At 45.2% G+C, this 17,141-nt stretch overlaps 1 protein-coding gene across 25 annotated transcripts in view; it reads right to left on the bottom strand.

Moving 5' to 3' along the window:
- The window catches only part of LOC146195028 (uncharacterized), a 413,834-nt gene that overhangs the window by 72,091 nt on the left and 324,602 nt on the right, over positions 1-17,141 (bottom strand). For 19 of the 25 annotated variants that reach the window (XM_084597638.1, XM_084597655.1, XM_084597631.1 and 16 more), the window contains 2 exons: positions 9,997-10,035; positions 472-510 (listed from right to left, as the gene is read on the bottom strand). In XM_084597638.1, coding sequence (XP_084453764.1) covers positions 472-510; positions 9,997-10,035 — 78 coding nt within the window. The remainder of the gene's footprint in view (positions 1-471; positions 511-9,996; positions 10,036-17,141) is intronic. The other 6 variants (XM_084597634.1, XM_084597649.1, XM_084597653.1 and 3 more) reach the window with 2 other exon arrangements.

Here is a 17,141-nt window from a genome sequence, read left to right as displayed (position 1 = left end):
ATACTCTGCCTGTGGAAATTGTTGATATTCGATGGGCCACTCCTCTGCGGAAGTTGAGAGTGGACTCTGCAAAACGAATAATGCCGTAAACATCGGTGCACCTCGCTTTATTTCACGAAGCCCAATATTTTTTCAGAAGCAGAAGTCTACTGCTTTATTTCTAATAATTCTTTATGTACGCTACGAAACCAAGATAATTTAGCTTTTTTTTTAACTCGAAAGAGAGTTGTATATTTATTTCAAGTGGAGCACCTCTTTGGAAGCCAGCGTATACTGGCGTAAAAAGAACAACGTCACTGGTTGCGGAAGACGTAGCACCCCATAACATGCCACTGAGAGCAGTTACACTCATTCCACTTCTTTGTGAAAGAGTATTAGTGACGGTGCACTCTTACAGAGCATTTCAAAACGTGGCACATGCCGCATCGAACCCAGTGAAAGGTTACATTACAGGCATTCAAGAGTGCTTACCTGCGGAGTCAGAGTCCGTCATATCGTCAAGGCCCGGTCCTGCATCAAAAATACTTCAATAATTGATATAAACCCTCAAAAAGGAGAATAATTAGCAAAAAGCGCGATTCATTCTTACTCAGTATTTTAATTAAGAGCTTTATGTGTATTATACATTCCCCTAAAACGTCGGGGAGAGATACGTTAAATGCTTTATCGGAATACAGAGACAGTGCAGACTGCACAGCAAAACGATATATGTGGCTTACTTTTACGACCCACGACCAAAAATGCTGCCCAAAGAATATCACAAGGCTGAGAGTTAAGACTGCGGGCCAGTTGGTCTTCAATCATGTATTAACACCGGACATGTAGTCTATGTGTCTATCTCTATATATACAATACCCTGTGAAAGAGACAGATTTGCGGCTATCAGAGCACTCTGATACAGAACATATACTGATAAACGATGTTGCCGTGCGCTTCAAAACATGACAGTTTTTCCGTTTAAGCTTTTCTACTGTGGACCAGTCTAAAACCTAGTCATTTTATTAGGCGTGCCTCAGCATACTTTATATATATATATATATATATATATGTAGGTCAGAAAATACTCTCAACGGAAGCAAAGTAAAACCAAATCAGAGCTGCTCAGAGTATACTGGGTTATTCTCTAGCATTTATTTCGTCATCGTGGTTAATTATTTAGTAAAAACAAATCAGTAATATTTAAAATGTTACTTAGAAATAGATGTGTGGATCATTTCGAAAAAAAAAGTAGCTTTCCCTACGTTGTAGCTGCGTTGCTTCCAGCACGCTCTGCTTTTGCCGCCCTCTCTATAGGCCTTCAAAAAATGCTGTCATGTGACAGCTGCTATTTTAAATGATTCGCCAAGTGCGTACAACCAGTTCAATCATGGAACATAAACGCATTTTTCATTACATTTGACTCATCTTGGGGCTTTAACGTGGCGCCATGGTCAGGAGAGAAATTATTCATTGCTCCAAGCACGGTTTTCGGATCATTAAAAAGAAACTTTGTAAGTAATACTTCGATGGAAACAACGTAGCTAGATGTTTTTAGAGAATAGCTACTTCTCCATAACAACTTCTTATCTCAAGCAATAATTAAATAATCGGTAATTACTTTTACTGTATATTTAACATTTCTCAACAAAATAAATACTGCAGATTAGCATAGGTGACAATGAACAGCTCATAATTAGTGTAGCTGTGCTAGGGCTGTCCCTAATTTTAAAACATTGGATGCATTAGCTGAGGCACTCAATATATATATATATATATATATATATATATATATATATATATATATATATATATATATATATATATATATATATCGTCACGTAATAGTGACAGGGCCGTTGACACCAGAAGACGACACAGGCTTGATGGTACTGAAATTAACTTTTTATTGGGCTTACTTGCGCCCGCAAACGAACTAAGCAACTCGGCGGCGGCGATAGCAACAAACGTGCTCGTCGATCGTCGAACAGAGAATCCCCGTCACACTCCTCAACGCTACATTTAAAGGCTCCTCGGAACAATCTAGATTACGCCGTAAACTGCTACTACAAAACCTGGAACATTGTAGAAACAAATGCAAGTGATCGGAATCTTCGAGACAGATCTCGGCGCATCGTTTGCGACAAAGAAAATGATAACGCGTCGTATTGCGACAACGAGTATGAACAAACACGGGATACAGAATTGATACGCGTGCCGGAATCACAGTGATAAGGCCGCAGGCCGGCGGCTGTTAACAGCAAATACAGTTTTGAAGGTTTCGCGGAGTTATTTCCCCCTGAAAAAAAACATCGCCTCGATGTTCAAAAATAAACAAAGGAACTTAAATAGAAGCATTACAATGTTTAAACACCACGTATTCATTAACGCGCGTAATAAGACTTCGCAGTTGCTCGCAGTTGTTCATCGTTGGCTTGCATGACTGTATTCCAGAATGGCTTGCATCAACTCTGCCGTAAACACCGTTCCCCTGTTCGTGATGTGCACTTCTGGGGCGCCGGGTCGCAAGAGAATTTGTTCGGCAAAATGTTTGGCAACTTCGGCCGCGGTACCATTGAGCAGTGTTTTTGCTTCGGCGTAACGGGTAAGGTAGTCAGTGGCCACGGTGATTCACTTGTTGCCCATAGACGAAGCTGGAAAGGGGCCGTGGAGATCCATCCCAATTTGTTGAAAGGGCAGGTCTGGGGTCGGAATTGGGTTTAGTAGTCCTGCTGGTCTGATAGGCGGCGTCTTGAGTGGTTGGAACTCACGACATGTTTTCACGTAATGGGAAACTGCGGCAGACAGTCGCGGCCAGTAGTACTTCTCCTGGATTTGACGCAACGTGCGTGCATATCCGAAATGGTCTGCTGTGGGCTCATCATGCAACACGTGCAGAATTTCCTGCCGGAGGTTTTTAGGCACTGCAAGGAGTTGCGTGGTCCTGTTGAGTGCGAAGTTCTTTACGAGGAGGCCATTGCTTAACGCGAACGATGATAAATGTCGCCTGAATACACAAGGAGGGAAGCGGTCTTTACTTCTAAGTAAAGGGCTAGCGCTTTCATCTCAGGGTATAATCGCTGTTCTGCGAAACCGCTGGCACTTGCCGGTCCCAAAAAGGCGTCGTCATCATCGTTCTTTGGGGGAGCGTCTACAGGAGCGTGTGATAAGCAGTCTTCATCGGAATGCTTCCGGCCCGACTTATAGATTACAGTCAAGTCAAATTCTTGAAGTTGTAGGCTCCATCTGGCAAATCGGCCAGAGGGTTGTTTCAAATTAGCCAGCCTGGAGAGCGCGTGATGGTCGCTTACCAACTTGAATGGTCGACTGTATAGGTATGGACGAAACTTAGAAGTGGCCCAGATGATCGCGAGGCACTTCTTCCCGGTCGTCGAGTAATTGACTTCGGCTTTTGTTAGGGACTGCTAGCGTAAGCGGTTACGTTCTCCTGTCGGGCACTCTTCTGGACGAGAACGGCTCCTAGGCACACACTGCTCACGTCGGTGTGAATTTCGGTCTCGGTGTTTTCATCAAAGTGGCCAAGTACAGGAGGGCACTGCAGGCGGCGCTTGAGTTCGCCAAAGGCTTCTCCTTGCAGTGCTTCCCATTTAAAAGGTACGTCAGCATTTGTGAGCTGCGTCTACGGTTCGGCGACGCGCGAAAAGTTTCTGACAAATCGTCGATAATAAGCGCACAACCCAAGGTATCGGCCCACAGCTTTGTTGTCGATAGGCGGTGGGAAAAGGTTATTGCAGCTGTTTTCTCTGGGTCTGGACGAACACCATCCTTGCTAACTATGTGACCTAGGAACCGCAGTTATTCGTAGGCGAAGTAGCACTTCTCTGCTTTTAGCGTTAGTCCCGATGATTTGATGGGTTCCATCACTGTCTGCAATCGTTTTAGGTGGACTTCAAAGTTTGACGCGAAGACAACAACATCGACCAATATTCCAAACACATTTGCCACTTCAAGACTGCCAGGACTGTGCCATTACTCATTGAAACGTGGCTGGTGCGGAGCAGAGGCCAAATGGCATCACCTTGAACTCAAAAAGGCAGTCCGGTGTGACGAATGCGCTCTTCCCGCGATCTCTTTCGTCGACCTCAATTTGCCAATATCCGCTCTTCAGGTCCATCGATGAGAAGTACCTTGCATTGCAGAGCCGGTCGAGAGTGTCGTCAATGCGGGGAAGCGGGTAGAAATCCTTCTTTGTTATGCTATTCAAGCGGCGGCAATCAACACAGAAGCGTAGTGTGCAGTCTTTCTTCACCAACACGACTAGTGCCGCCAAGGGGCTGTTCGATGGCAGGATTACGTCATCACGCAGCATTTACTCAACTTGATCGCGTATGGCCTAGCGTTCTCGCGGCGATACACGATAAGAGCTTTGGCGCACAGGTCGGGCATGTTCTTCCGGTGCTTGGCCAGTGGTGTTTGTCGTATGTTCGATGATCACGAGAAGCGCTCCCTGTAGCTTCGAAGAAGACTGCGAATCTGGTCTTTCTTGCTTTGGGTCAATGCCGGGTTGATGTCAGTGGCAGAGCTATAGGCAAAGGTGACCAACGGAAGAACGGGGTCCCACTTTCAGCAGCCGGAAATAAATATACATTGTCAGTGACCGGTTTTGCATTCTCAAGCAGGGCCCCGATAAATTCACAGAGGATCATCTCTGTCACTCAGCAACTCATTGGGAGCCCCGTGACAAAGAATGATATCATGGAGGATGAAGGAGGTAATTTCGTGGGATGCATCAGAAGGCAAAATTGACATTTTGCTGAGCGTGTGAGATGATCAATGGCAACGATTATCCAGCAATTTCATATTGATGTGTTAGAAAGAGGGCCGTACAGGTAAACTGGCACATGCTCAAAGGGCTGGGCTGGACTGATTAGCGGCTCCAGAGGAGCGGCGGTCTGGCGAGGTGGTCTTTTACACTCAAAGGGCTAGGCTGGACCGATTAGCGGCTGCAGAGGAGCGGCGGTCTGGCGAGGTGGTCTTTTACACTCAAAGGGCTAGGCTGGACCGATTAGCGGCTGCAGAGGAGCGGCGGTCTGGCGAGGTGGTCTTTTACTCTCAAAGGGCTGGGCTGGACCGATTAGAGGCTGCAGAGGAGCGGCGGTCTGGCGAGGTGGTCTTTTATAACTAATATTCCGGGCAGGACTGGATGAACCGGCGAACATGACGGTACATCCCATGCCAGTAGTAACGCTGGCGCAGGCGAGTGAAGGTTTTCAATAAGTCTGCGTGAAATATTGTGGATCGCAGTTGTCGTGGGAGCATACTACAAAGCGCAGGTAGCTCGGAATAACTAGCAGCCACTTTCAACCATCCGGGAGGTAATTCTTACAGGGAAGGAACTGTCTCTGATGGAGAAATAGTGAGCCTGGCGATGAGATCACGGCAAAGAGGTTGTGGCGATCGGCCAGATAATAAATCCAGGAGCGAAGCGATTCATGCATCTTTGCGTTGTTCGGAAGCAATATCGATGCACATTTCGGTGAGATGCAGGACGAATATAACAGGAGTGGATACAGACGGCAGGGGAGAACGTGCGAGAGCATCCGCATCGTCATGCTTATGGCGATAGCGATAGACGACGTTAATGTCATTATCTTGGCGCCTCGGAGCCCAATTAACGGGCCAATCCACCGGCACCGCGGAAAGTGTAGGCATTGCTCTGTTGCTGAGTTTCACTATTTGGGGATAGCTGTCACCTCCACCACTTGTAATAAGGGCCCTTGGAATGGGCGCTACACCGCTAACAATGCATAGAACATGCAGCGATCAGCCGTAGAAGACCTAGCAGGGCTGTCGTTGTCTTTCTTAAGTGGCAGGCGCTGAACATTTCAGAGCCGAATGCCTGCCCTACAATATAATGAAATGCTTTCAACTGAACGCGAATTACATTAGACTGTATCTCTCAAATAAATGTTCACATTCAGAGTGTGTGGCTTGTTGTGATTATTTGCTGTGAAAAAACAATAAAGGTTTTACTTTATAGACGGGTAATATATGCCATTATTTGTATACTGCTGAGGAAATACTGCCGCGTGCCTTTCGGAATCGATGGAAAACAGGACGAATCTGAGTGTAGGGTGTAGAACTGATCCGTTCAGTATTTGCTGCTTGGTACTCGTTACATTTTCTCGTGGAGGTGCGAGGTGCGATTCCCCTTTTTCCAATTTCCACCCCTCAAGGTCAACCGACAGTCAGTACGCGTTTGACACCGGTCCACAGCAGTTCGAGCCGCCACACCTGAGATCAGTCGCCAGCGTTCGGGCCTTTGTCTTAGACGCCTTTACCTTCTTTATCACTCTCCGGACACTATTGAGCACGGTTTCATTGATTGTAAAGATGCAATATTGTCCTTGGATATTTTGCAGTGCACAATGAAAAAAAGACTTGATTCGACACCGCATTCTCTACATATGTCACTGCATTGCCATTTGTTGAAAAGCCTTTAGACATGTTCTTTCTAATTGGATTACAAGGCCTTTGGAAAACGAGCATGATAGACAGAAATTGTGAATCTACAAAAGATCACATCTTTAGGATGATTGTTCATTTAAAAGGATTGCATGCACAGACTGACTTTGAACCCCGAAAGTAACCACTTTATTGATGTGTTCTACACTGTCTCTTATTTAGACCTTCACTTAGTGTGTCATATTGTGCATCGCGTTGATTTCGTACTCTTTTTAAATAATTTGTACATATTCCATGCACATAGCATATTGTTTCCGGTAATAAATATTATGTTTAACAAAAAGGAATCCGCGGCGTGGCGCAGTGGTAAGGCGCTCGGCTGGGGATCCAAGAGATGGAGTTTCGATTCCCGGTGGAGGCAACGTTTATTATTTGACTTTTAACTCTTGCTCTTAAAAGCGTGACACCTTCTGCCGACAGCTCCAGCTAACAACGATAAGAGCCTAAACGCTTTCGCCTACTAGTTTAATCGTCGAGCCATTTCTCGACACTGTCGCGAAACGAAATTCCCCCGGGCCGATCCTAGCGACCGTGCAAGTGTCGCGGCCACGGGTTACGAGCAGACGAAGCGGTAACTTTGCGCGTCGTCTGCTAGCCAGAAAACGCACAAATGGAATCATGATCCCCGTTGCGTGTATGTCAACTTGTATACGTTTAGGAAAATATTGTAAGCTAACGCTTCAGCAGTGCCCTTTTCTTTCTGAAGCGAAAGCTTCACTATTCGTGTCAGACCGCAGCGTCGCCTGGCTCGACATAGTCTAATTCTGCGCATGCGCATGACATCACAGCCAAGGCTAGCTGCGCAGCCCCGTCGCCAAGCTCTGCCAGCGTTGCCTAGCAACTCTTAAGAGGACTGCGACTCCTCCTCAACCGGCAATCGAACCTCCCTCCCTCTGCGACACGCCCGTTTCTTTCTTTATTGCTAACGTTATAATCAGACTTTAAAATACAGAACATTACTTAGAATTGAAGGGTTTTTTGTACCTTGGGAAAATCACTGCTTCATATGCTGCAAGCTGGAAACTATCGAACACGTTTTCTTAGACTGTTTGGAAGACTATCTTTTTCGACATTCCATAACGAACAATTAAAAAAGACCTATCCTTGGATGTATTCGGAATTCGATTTCTGCCAATTTAAAATGATGATGGGCTACCGCTGGACATGATCATATTTTTGGACCTGCACAGTAGCTGGCGATCTAGAATGATTTTCAGGTATGCAGACATTGATGCAAGAAAAATATGGCAATATTTTCGAGAAGCCTTTGCGAGTGTTATTGATGTTTTCAAGAAAAACGACCAAGTGCAGGATTGGCTTCCGAGAATGGAAGTGTTGCTGCACAAGCCTAAGTTAATGGATCACGCATCTCGGAATCATCTGGGTTTTAACCCATGTTGTGTTGTTGTGGAGTAATGCTCTCTATATATAAAAACAGCGTCATCACCAGCCGATATAGACGGAGAAGCGGGCACTGGCGTGGCTAGGAGCGCTCTTGCTAGGCCCAGTCCAGTAGAGGTTAATGAGTGGTGTCAATCGATAGAGGGTCACGTAATGTTGTGTCCAAAAATAATTAGGCCAATAAGTATTTAGGTTATTATACAGGCAAAAATGTAAAAGTAAAAGCAAAAATGGTATCAATAGCCAATGGCTTGGCGCAATATTAGATTGTATCAAATACTAAAATAGTTAAGTCAGTCAATTAGGGTAGCATCCATATGTATAAATTCTAAACAGTCAAATAAATCAGTCAATTAGGCTGACATCACGCAACCTCAAGTCGAGCGATAAAAGGCATAGGAAGGAATTGGCGCGCCAATTGAATGTACCAAGGACTAAAATAATTAAGTCAGTCAATCAGAGAGACGTAAATGGTGTGACGTCACGCAGCCTGAAATGAGACGAAAAAGTGCATAGGAAGGCGTTGGCGCACAATTTGGAAATACTAAATGCTTAAAAGGATAAACAAGAAGTGAATTATTTTACATAAAGAATGGTACGTCACGCAACCGCCGGTAAAGCTGATAAATGGCATAGGAAGGGATTGGCGCGCAGATTGAAAGTACCGAAGACAAAAATTGGTAAACGTGAAGTGAATTAAGTAGATAGAAGCAACGGCAGCAACCAAAAGCAGCATCCGTGCTTTCGGATTACTTCAATGCATATTCTTCAGTGCTCTTTCATTTTTTTGTCGCCTGCTTGTATCCGACAGCATGAATTTAAAGGAAAATACAGACGGCAAGCCATTCCACGAGATCACCGTTATAGAGGCGGTGCGGCGTACGACGCGAAGACGGGTGGGAGGCAGATACTGTGCACCGTTATTTCAATGGTCATGTATATAAACCTTTATAAACCACAAGGTAAGTGATGAAGTTTTGTCGTTAGTTGTGAATCACGGTATCGTAAAAGAAAAGAAAAACCGTGCGCTGCTTGCAATCTAATATTAGGAATAACACTTACCGGACAGCTCTCCATAGAGCGCAAAAGAAAAGACAGAGAAAGTGAAACGCGTTGTATGCATGGGAACTTGCGCATATATGAAGTCAGCAGCCGGGCGCGGCAGGCATGCTGTATGAAGCAAACGACAAACGCGATGGCAAGGATTAAATGCGAGCGGTGACGCAGGCAAAGGACGACACACCAGTACAGGTTTACTATCGAAACGAGGAACTCCAATTTCATGTTGAAACGCCCCCGTTGATGCAACGACATGACGCAGACGACGGACGCGGCGCCACGGAACCGCCACAGCAGAGGATCACCGGCGGAACGCTTCACCAGCGTTCGCTGGTGAACGCTTCACCAGAGTGCCTCGATGCGCGCTAGACGGGGGAAGTCGCGCGCATCGAGACACCCTAGTCGATGACAAATCCGAGCGCCATATATCCGAATCGCCACAAAAAATTCATTGATGTAGCAAAATTACGTCTTTCCCAACAGCGGAGTCGGCACTCCTGTATCTTACTGCATGGACAATGCGTCTATGAGGTTACATCCCGCGCAACAATCTGCAAAATGGTTTCTTTCTCGGCGCTGGGCAGCCGGAGAGCACTGCTGCACTGTGCAGCTGTACTGTTCACGTTGCCATTGTTGGCACTGTACGGGTTTCAACCGACTGGTCCGTACAATGGTCTGAGAAAATCGAATGACGCCATAAAATATCCGGGGAAAAATTGCTTAAAAAAAGGCTTATTTTTTTTTCATAGGAAAGTCGTTTTAGGTTTGCTTGGAAATTACTGCTTAAACTTGAGATTTCAGACGAAACTTTGATTTGGGTTTTGAGGGAACAAAGCGATAAGGAAGAATATAGACTATTAAATAGAACGAGAGCCAACTAGGAATCCGCACGCCTGTAACACAGCACAAATTGAACAGTTGACAAACACTTACCAGTCTAATAAAATAAATAAACACTATGATTTGTCGGTGGAGGCACAAAAATAGATCATTACATTACAGTAAAGTAAAAAACGCGGCAAAGGGTGCGCCAAACTTTTTGAAAGGTTGCATTGAATCAGCAAACGTGCTTACCTTCAGGAGTTGTGTCTGGGTGGTCCTCAATGCCCAATACTGCATCGTAAAATATATGTTTACAGTGTGCGAAATTTGTACAAAAAAAAAACAAACTTTCTGCATTTTGTTGAACTCCGCAAGGAAAAGAAAAACAAGTTAATTGTAAGTAATGCTAAAGCGCTGATTTTCCTGCAGATATTGTCCTTTGTGGCTTCATTTTTTGGCCACCTTTAAACAATGCTTTATAAAATACTACATTATACACCTTTAATTTTTTTTTCAAATTTTTCCTATATGGCATTTAACGAAAGCTACCACGCCCCGCATTAGTGCTGCCATGGTTAGGGCGCTCAAATACTTTGCCCAGGGATGTGGGATGGAATCCCGGCCGCAGCTGCTACTCTTTAACGGAGACAAAAAGCAAGGCGCTTGTGTGCGATATGATGTGCTGTGCGATGTGCTGTGCTATGTGACCAACCCAGGGGATCAAAATTTCCATAGCCCTCTACTAAGGCTTCTTCATAGCTTGAGTCGCTTTTGGACGTTAAACCCCTAGAACCAAACCAAACCGAAATTTCCACCTGCCGAATTGCTCAAGATATTTTATTTCAATCGTTTAACAATAACGCAGGCACCGTCGGTTCCCAAGCAGGAGGGTTGCAGAAACAGCTTCTTTATAGAAAGTGTACCGGTGACAACGTCAGTGAGTTCTTCGTATGGTATGCAGATAATTCATTTGCGCGATGGAGTGTGGAATAAAGGTTTTTTTTTTTTTTTTAGAAATTAAGTTCTTGCATGAAACGACCATAAGTCTTTAATATGGTTGATTAAAGACGAACTCTTTCAGCTGGGAGATGTAAATATTTATCTTTGGCAAACCAATTTCATCATGATAGAGCAAATGCAGGAATGCTAGTCCTGCTTGGTGTGGCTTTGAATTACGTGCTTGGAGTTACTGATGACCTTGGCCTGGAGAGTCCGAAATAAATCTGGAAACGAGTCACATTATCCGCTCCAGCACGGCAATATCGTTTCACTGCATAGGTTCAACACGATTGCTGCGTACTTCTAGACAGTTGTAGCGTCGGCACAAGAAACACTTCTCAGCCATCGCCCTAAAAAGGATGGGAGTTTTATGGTTACAGTATCAACATTGAGCGCTGCAAACCGTTTGCTCACAGTAACTAAGCCGACTGGAGTGGCTGTAGAGGCCCGTGTACCGTGTTCTTACACAGCCAGCTACGGGAAAATCCAAGACCTGCTTGTCATCTACTCTAATGAAGATCTGCAGGCGTATCTTCGTGACCAAGGTGTCCTCTCAGCTAGGAGGCAAACAACATACATTCCTGAGGACGGCGGCAAGTTCAAAGAGGTACGCCGTCATTCTGTTATAGAATTCTCAAAAGATACACCACTGCCTAAAAGAATCACGCTTGGGTTCTGTAGTTACCCTGTAACTGAGTGCATCGGAGCAGGGACACAATGCTACGAATGCCAAAGGCATGGCCACATATCGACACATTGTACCGGCCCCGTGTTATGCAAAGTGTGTGCTGGCCCCAATTCGTACAAAGAGTGCACCTCGAGAGCGCAACCTAAATGTGCAAACTGCGATGGCCCACACCCTGCTTCATATGGAGGTTGTGTTAAAAAGAAAGCTGCTGCTACAGTTGCACGCTCAGAGGAGCAAGCACTAGGAAAACCGCCCAAGCGTCATGATCCACAGCCTAACCCTGGCGGAGTTTTTAGAAATACGTTACATATATCCCAAAATCAGTCACCAAAACATGGAAAATCATATGGTGGAAAAACGTGTGGTGACACATACGCGGCTGCAGCCAAAAAGAAGTGTGGAAAGTCCACCGGCTTTTCTCCATCAACAAAGCAGCAACGACACTCCGCACAAGACCCGACCAACAACATTTCGAACTCTCCGCCTAAGGCAACGAAATGTAACAAGATCAGCGAAAGGCAGCAAACCGGAAGCCCCGAACAAGAAATCACAAGCCTACTGATTCCGGTGCTGTTTGCCGCCATCAAGGCACTTGTCGCGCTAACCCTTCGTCACAAGGACTCCCAGAAGTAGAAGCTGTTCTAGCAATGGAGCCGTTGCTGTCAGTCTCTTACGCTCCACACGGGTGTAATATCACACATCTGTAATCATGGCTTCGACAGGAAGAGCTTCACCACAGCTAACCATCCACAACATCTATCGCACATGCACCATTTTCCAGTGGAACGCTCATGGTTTACGCTCGAAACTCTGATTTTCGGCAACTTGTGCGAGCGTACCACTTCCCTTTCATAGTCATCTCTGAATCGCGCGTGGAGGAAACTTTCAGACTACGCGGTTACTATTTTCATCATTCACAGCGACTAGACAACGTTACCAGATTGCTGATAAGCTTTCGCAAGGATACCCCGGCCTCCTTGTTTGAAGTTCCGCCTCACAATGATAACGAATATGTGTGCGCGATAACAGTAATTGGGAGACAAGAGTACACTCTTATTGGAGTATATCTTGAGCCAGCCAGGCCATCCGATGCTTCGAGGCTTCAAAATTCGATAACAAGGACGCCCACTCCACATATTATTTGCGGAGACTTCAACGCTCGCAATGAAATTTTGGGAAGCTCACACACATGTGCCCGAGGTGCCAAGCTTGCAGAACTTCTTGCAAAACATTTATTTGAGCAGCAGCATGACGGCAGCATAACCTATCTCCGAGGCCTGACGACTTCCAGCAGCATTGATGCGACCTTTGTGACAAGTTGAACTGCCCACAGTTTTGGCTGGCGCACCAATCTGAAAACACGTGGAAGTTTTCATTACCAATTCTCATATCGACAGTCAGTGAGCAGATGGCGTCAGAGAAATTTATTATAAAATCTAAAGATTGGGATATTTACAAAGACGCTGCACGCAGAGGAATTACTGCCGCAACTCGAAATGAGGAACTAATATAGACAATTGCTTATTGCGTGAGAACGCGAATCACAGCCAAAAGCGATAGCTTGCCCAAAAATGATGAGACATTTCAAAAGTCTGTGCGCTATTCGCAGACGAGCTGAAAGGAAAGCTTTGCGCAAAAAAAAAACATTGAAGACCTTCGTGCCTGCCGACGCACACAACGTCACATTCAACGCTACCTGGATAAGCTTAGTCGGCAAAGATGGCGTGACTTTTGTTCTACACTGGACGTGCGCCAATCAGTAGCCAAAATTTGGCGGATAGCTCGTGGTATGCGCACGCCCCTCCAACAGCTTCACCATTTAATGTCACTATCTCTGTATGAACGAAAATTCATTAAAGAAGTCTCAGAAGAATACTGCAGACGACTGTCCACAGGGTGAGTGACTTCCACACACTCCACAGATGGTCTGTCAAACATCCCCCCGGCGGCAGTGTCAGCGATGGACCTACCTTTCACTACTGAGGAGTGTACAACAGCTATGGCAGAATTAAACAGACGGACGTCTCCGGGTCATGATGAGGTGACCTATGACGCAATCGCAAAGCTACTTCACAATTCCCGCCTTCGACTCCTAGAATACTACAATCCTTCCTGGATGTCTGGTGAAGTCCCAACGGTATGGAAGTTGGCGAAAATGGTGCTCGTTTTGAAACCTTCTAAACAGCATACAAGTTATGCATCCTTCCGACCCATCGCCCTACTTAGCTGCGTCGGTAAGCTTATGGAGCGAATGATCAAGAAACGCGTCACCTGGTTTCTCGAGAGCAGAAATGAATATTCTCAAGAAATGAACGGGTTCTGACGGAGTAGGTCTGCGACTGATAATGTTATTACCCTTGTCTCCTCACTTGAAGAGTACCTTCACGCTGGATACATCCCGACAGCCGTTTTCCTTGACATCAAAGCGGCTTTTGACTCTGCATTTCAGCATTCAATTCTTGCAGCTTTGGCCAGCCTTGGCCTCGGAGGAAAGCTTTAAAACTGGATTGGACACTATTTACAAGACCGGCAAATTTTTATGCGCACTCCACATGGTTAAACTTCCTTTCATGCACTGAAGAGGGGCATACCTCAGGGAGCTGTGCTCAGCCCTCTCTTGTTCAATATTGCCCTTATACATATAACGTATAACAAGAAACCTTCCCCGTGGAGTACACATAACAATTTTTACAGATGATATTTTCATCTGGAGTGCATCCCGTTCTCGTTATACAACGAAACAACGAATTCAGAGAGCGTTAATGCACATCTCAATTAACCTGGCTCCCCGGGGTCTCCGCCTCTCACCAAAAAAGAGTCATTCTTTTACAACGAAAAGAATGACTCGATACCCGCTCATTCTGGGTGGGCGCTCAATGTCCTATATACGATCACACCGGCTCTTAGGGGATATAACTGGCAGTAACCTCTCTTGGGCCCCTCAGATTAAAAAACTCCATGAGATAATCACTGCAGCATCACATGGTTTAGATTCATGGCGGGAACACGATTTGGCAGCACCTGCCGATCGATGGTTCTGGTTGAAAAGGCCAACGTTGAAGGAGCGCTACGCTACTATTTTCCGGTACTTCAAAGATTATCTCCAACAAGCAAGAAGACTCTTGAAGCTGCACGGAACGACTGTTTGCGGATATGCCTTAGACTCCCAAAGGGATCCTCCGCATCAGGAACACTTGCAGAAGCAGGATGCCTCCCGCTAGATGTGATTGCCGCCCAAGAAACTATTCGCAATCATCTCTGACATGTCCTCCAACGGAAGAAGTATTTTGTGCATCATGTCCACCAAACTCACATCAACTCTGGCTTTGGTCAAGCAGTACAGTTTCTGCCCCTCCCTACTATTATTTGGCCAAGTAGTTTACTACCAGTCACCTTTCCTCCATGGACACTATCTGGCGTGGATGCGAAGAGCCGCATGCCACAGGCAGCACTTCTGCAAGCCGCTCTCGCCTACGTAGTCAAGGAATATACGCAGCACACCCACATATTCACAGACGGTTCAACTGCACAAGACAATTCATTCTGTGGCCTTTATGTACCCCCAACAAATCATGTTCTGTCTTACCGGCTGCAGCGGAAGACATCATCTACGACAGCTGAGCTCGACGGCATTAAAGAAGCTCTCTCCTATATCTTGTGCCAAACGCCTGGAATATAGGTTATCTTCACTGATTCTAAAGCATCTCTGCAAATCCTGAATAACCTGCTGAAGAAAACCAATCATCATCCTGTTTCCCTTTACATCGGATATCTTCATCATTTGGCTATTGCCGCAGGCCACTGCATAACATGTTTAGGGGATACCAGCTCATTGTGGCATTAAAGGCAATGAAAAAGCAGATAAGTGGCTCGCAAAGGACACCAACATCAAATATACATTAGGACCTCCTTCACAAAATCTGATGCACCCCAACTGGCTAAACATTTGCTCCCGAAACAAAGTATTCATTTTGGAGCTTGCCGACGCTTCACTACCAATTTCTTTATTCAACTGACCCACATCTAAAATCAAGACTTCTTCCAAATATCCTCGCTAACTAGAAACTCTTCACCACCGATTTCGTCTAAACGGTGCATATACAAATGGCTAGCGCTACCGTTTCGGTGAGATGAACAGCCCGTATTGTGACAACAGTGGCTCGATTGAAACTGTGGATTATATTCTACTTGAGTGCACTGTGTACGCTGACGAGCGTGCAAACTATGAACATAGCATGGCGAAGCTCTCCCCAGTGCATTTAACAATGAACAGTGTTTTAGGTCCCTTAGCCTGTCCTAGGCAACAGAGACTCGCGATGAACTTTTTATTTACATATCTGAAAGACATTGGACTACTTGACAAACTTTAAATTCAGCTCGCATAATTCCCTCAGGCATTTTGGAAGCTGTGAACTCTATAAGCACATTTGTCGGATCATGCATTTCATTATTTGATTTTATATCATTACTCCACGAAGCACCTTAACACGTATTTAATGACCGTATTTTATCTCCCCCTTCAATTCTATATTTCCCTCACCAATCTGTTTCAATATTTCCCTCCCAAATTCTCCTTCCTACACAGAGTAGCACGCCAGCGAAATCTAAACGCCGGTAAATTTCTCTGTTTTTCCATTAAACAGTCTCTCTCTCTCTCTCTCTCTCTCTCTCTCTATATATATATATATATATATATATATATATATATATATATATATATAGAGAGAGAGAGAGAGAGAGAGAGAGAGAGAGACTGTTTAATGGAAAAACAGAGAAATTTACCGGCGTTTAGATATATATAAATATATATATATATATATATATATATATATATATATATATATATATCTCATGACAGGGTGAATGAACGAGCGATAAGCCTCGAATTTAACGGCGAAAGGGGCATATTTTAGGTTTCTGCGTAAAGACAACTAATTTTAACTTTAGTGCTTGCTCTCTGACTATACACTTGCCAATTAAGTTTTCGGATGGTTGCGATGTCTCAATAGTTAACTGACCATGGCGCATCTAGCTTGCAAGCGCATGCACTCGCGATTATATGCGCCGCTGCGCTGTTATAGTCACGAGATTGTATAGACTCTGACGCATGTAAGGAGACTGCGGAGCTCAAGCACACACACTCAGGCAAACATGTTCCGCTGCGCAATTAGGCACGTAATCGTACGGAGTCACACGCGTGTAAGGAGACTATGCCCACCTCACGGTACCGGCAAGCGGTTTCCGCATGTGAAGTGAGGCTGCATAACAAGGCGCGTGACGTCACAAGTCGGCGCAGTGGCGGAACGGCGCAGGTCGCTGCCAGGATAACCTTGCATGCGTACCTGTAGCTATGATAGGCACGAGCGAAACTGGCTTCTGCTAGCCTAGTGTAACTTTCGCAACAAAACATAGGGAGAGCACTGCCATATTTCTATTCTTATCAGCATGGTATTTTTGCCCGAAAACGAGTGTCACCAGCCAGCTAAATCCGCTTCCGAGAGCCTACATACGCCGCCTTTTCGTAATGCTCCTTGTACACCGTTTGTCTCTTTCTGGGATTTAATGTAGGTTCAGTCTGAGAAAGACCCATACAACCTCCCTCTGCAGGCGACGCCACCGAATGTCTTTTCCAGGCTTTCAATTTTTTTTTTTTTTGCAATTGGCCTGAGATTAACGTAAATGAGATCATTATAGTAGTTCTGCCGGCTCC

Source organism: Amblyomma maculatum, chromosome 3 (genome assembly GCF_055883805.1).
Source record: "Amblyomma maculatum isolate TAMU_Amacu chromosome 3, ASM5588380v1, whole genome shotgun sequence".
Classification (NCBI taxonomy): domain Eukaryota; kingdom Metazoa; phylum Arthropoda; class Arachnida; order Ixodida; family Ixodidae; genus Amblyomma; species Amblyomma maculatum.
Note: the sequence above shows the minus strand (reverse complement) of the source record. Positions and strands in the feature narration are given on the sequence as shown.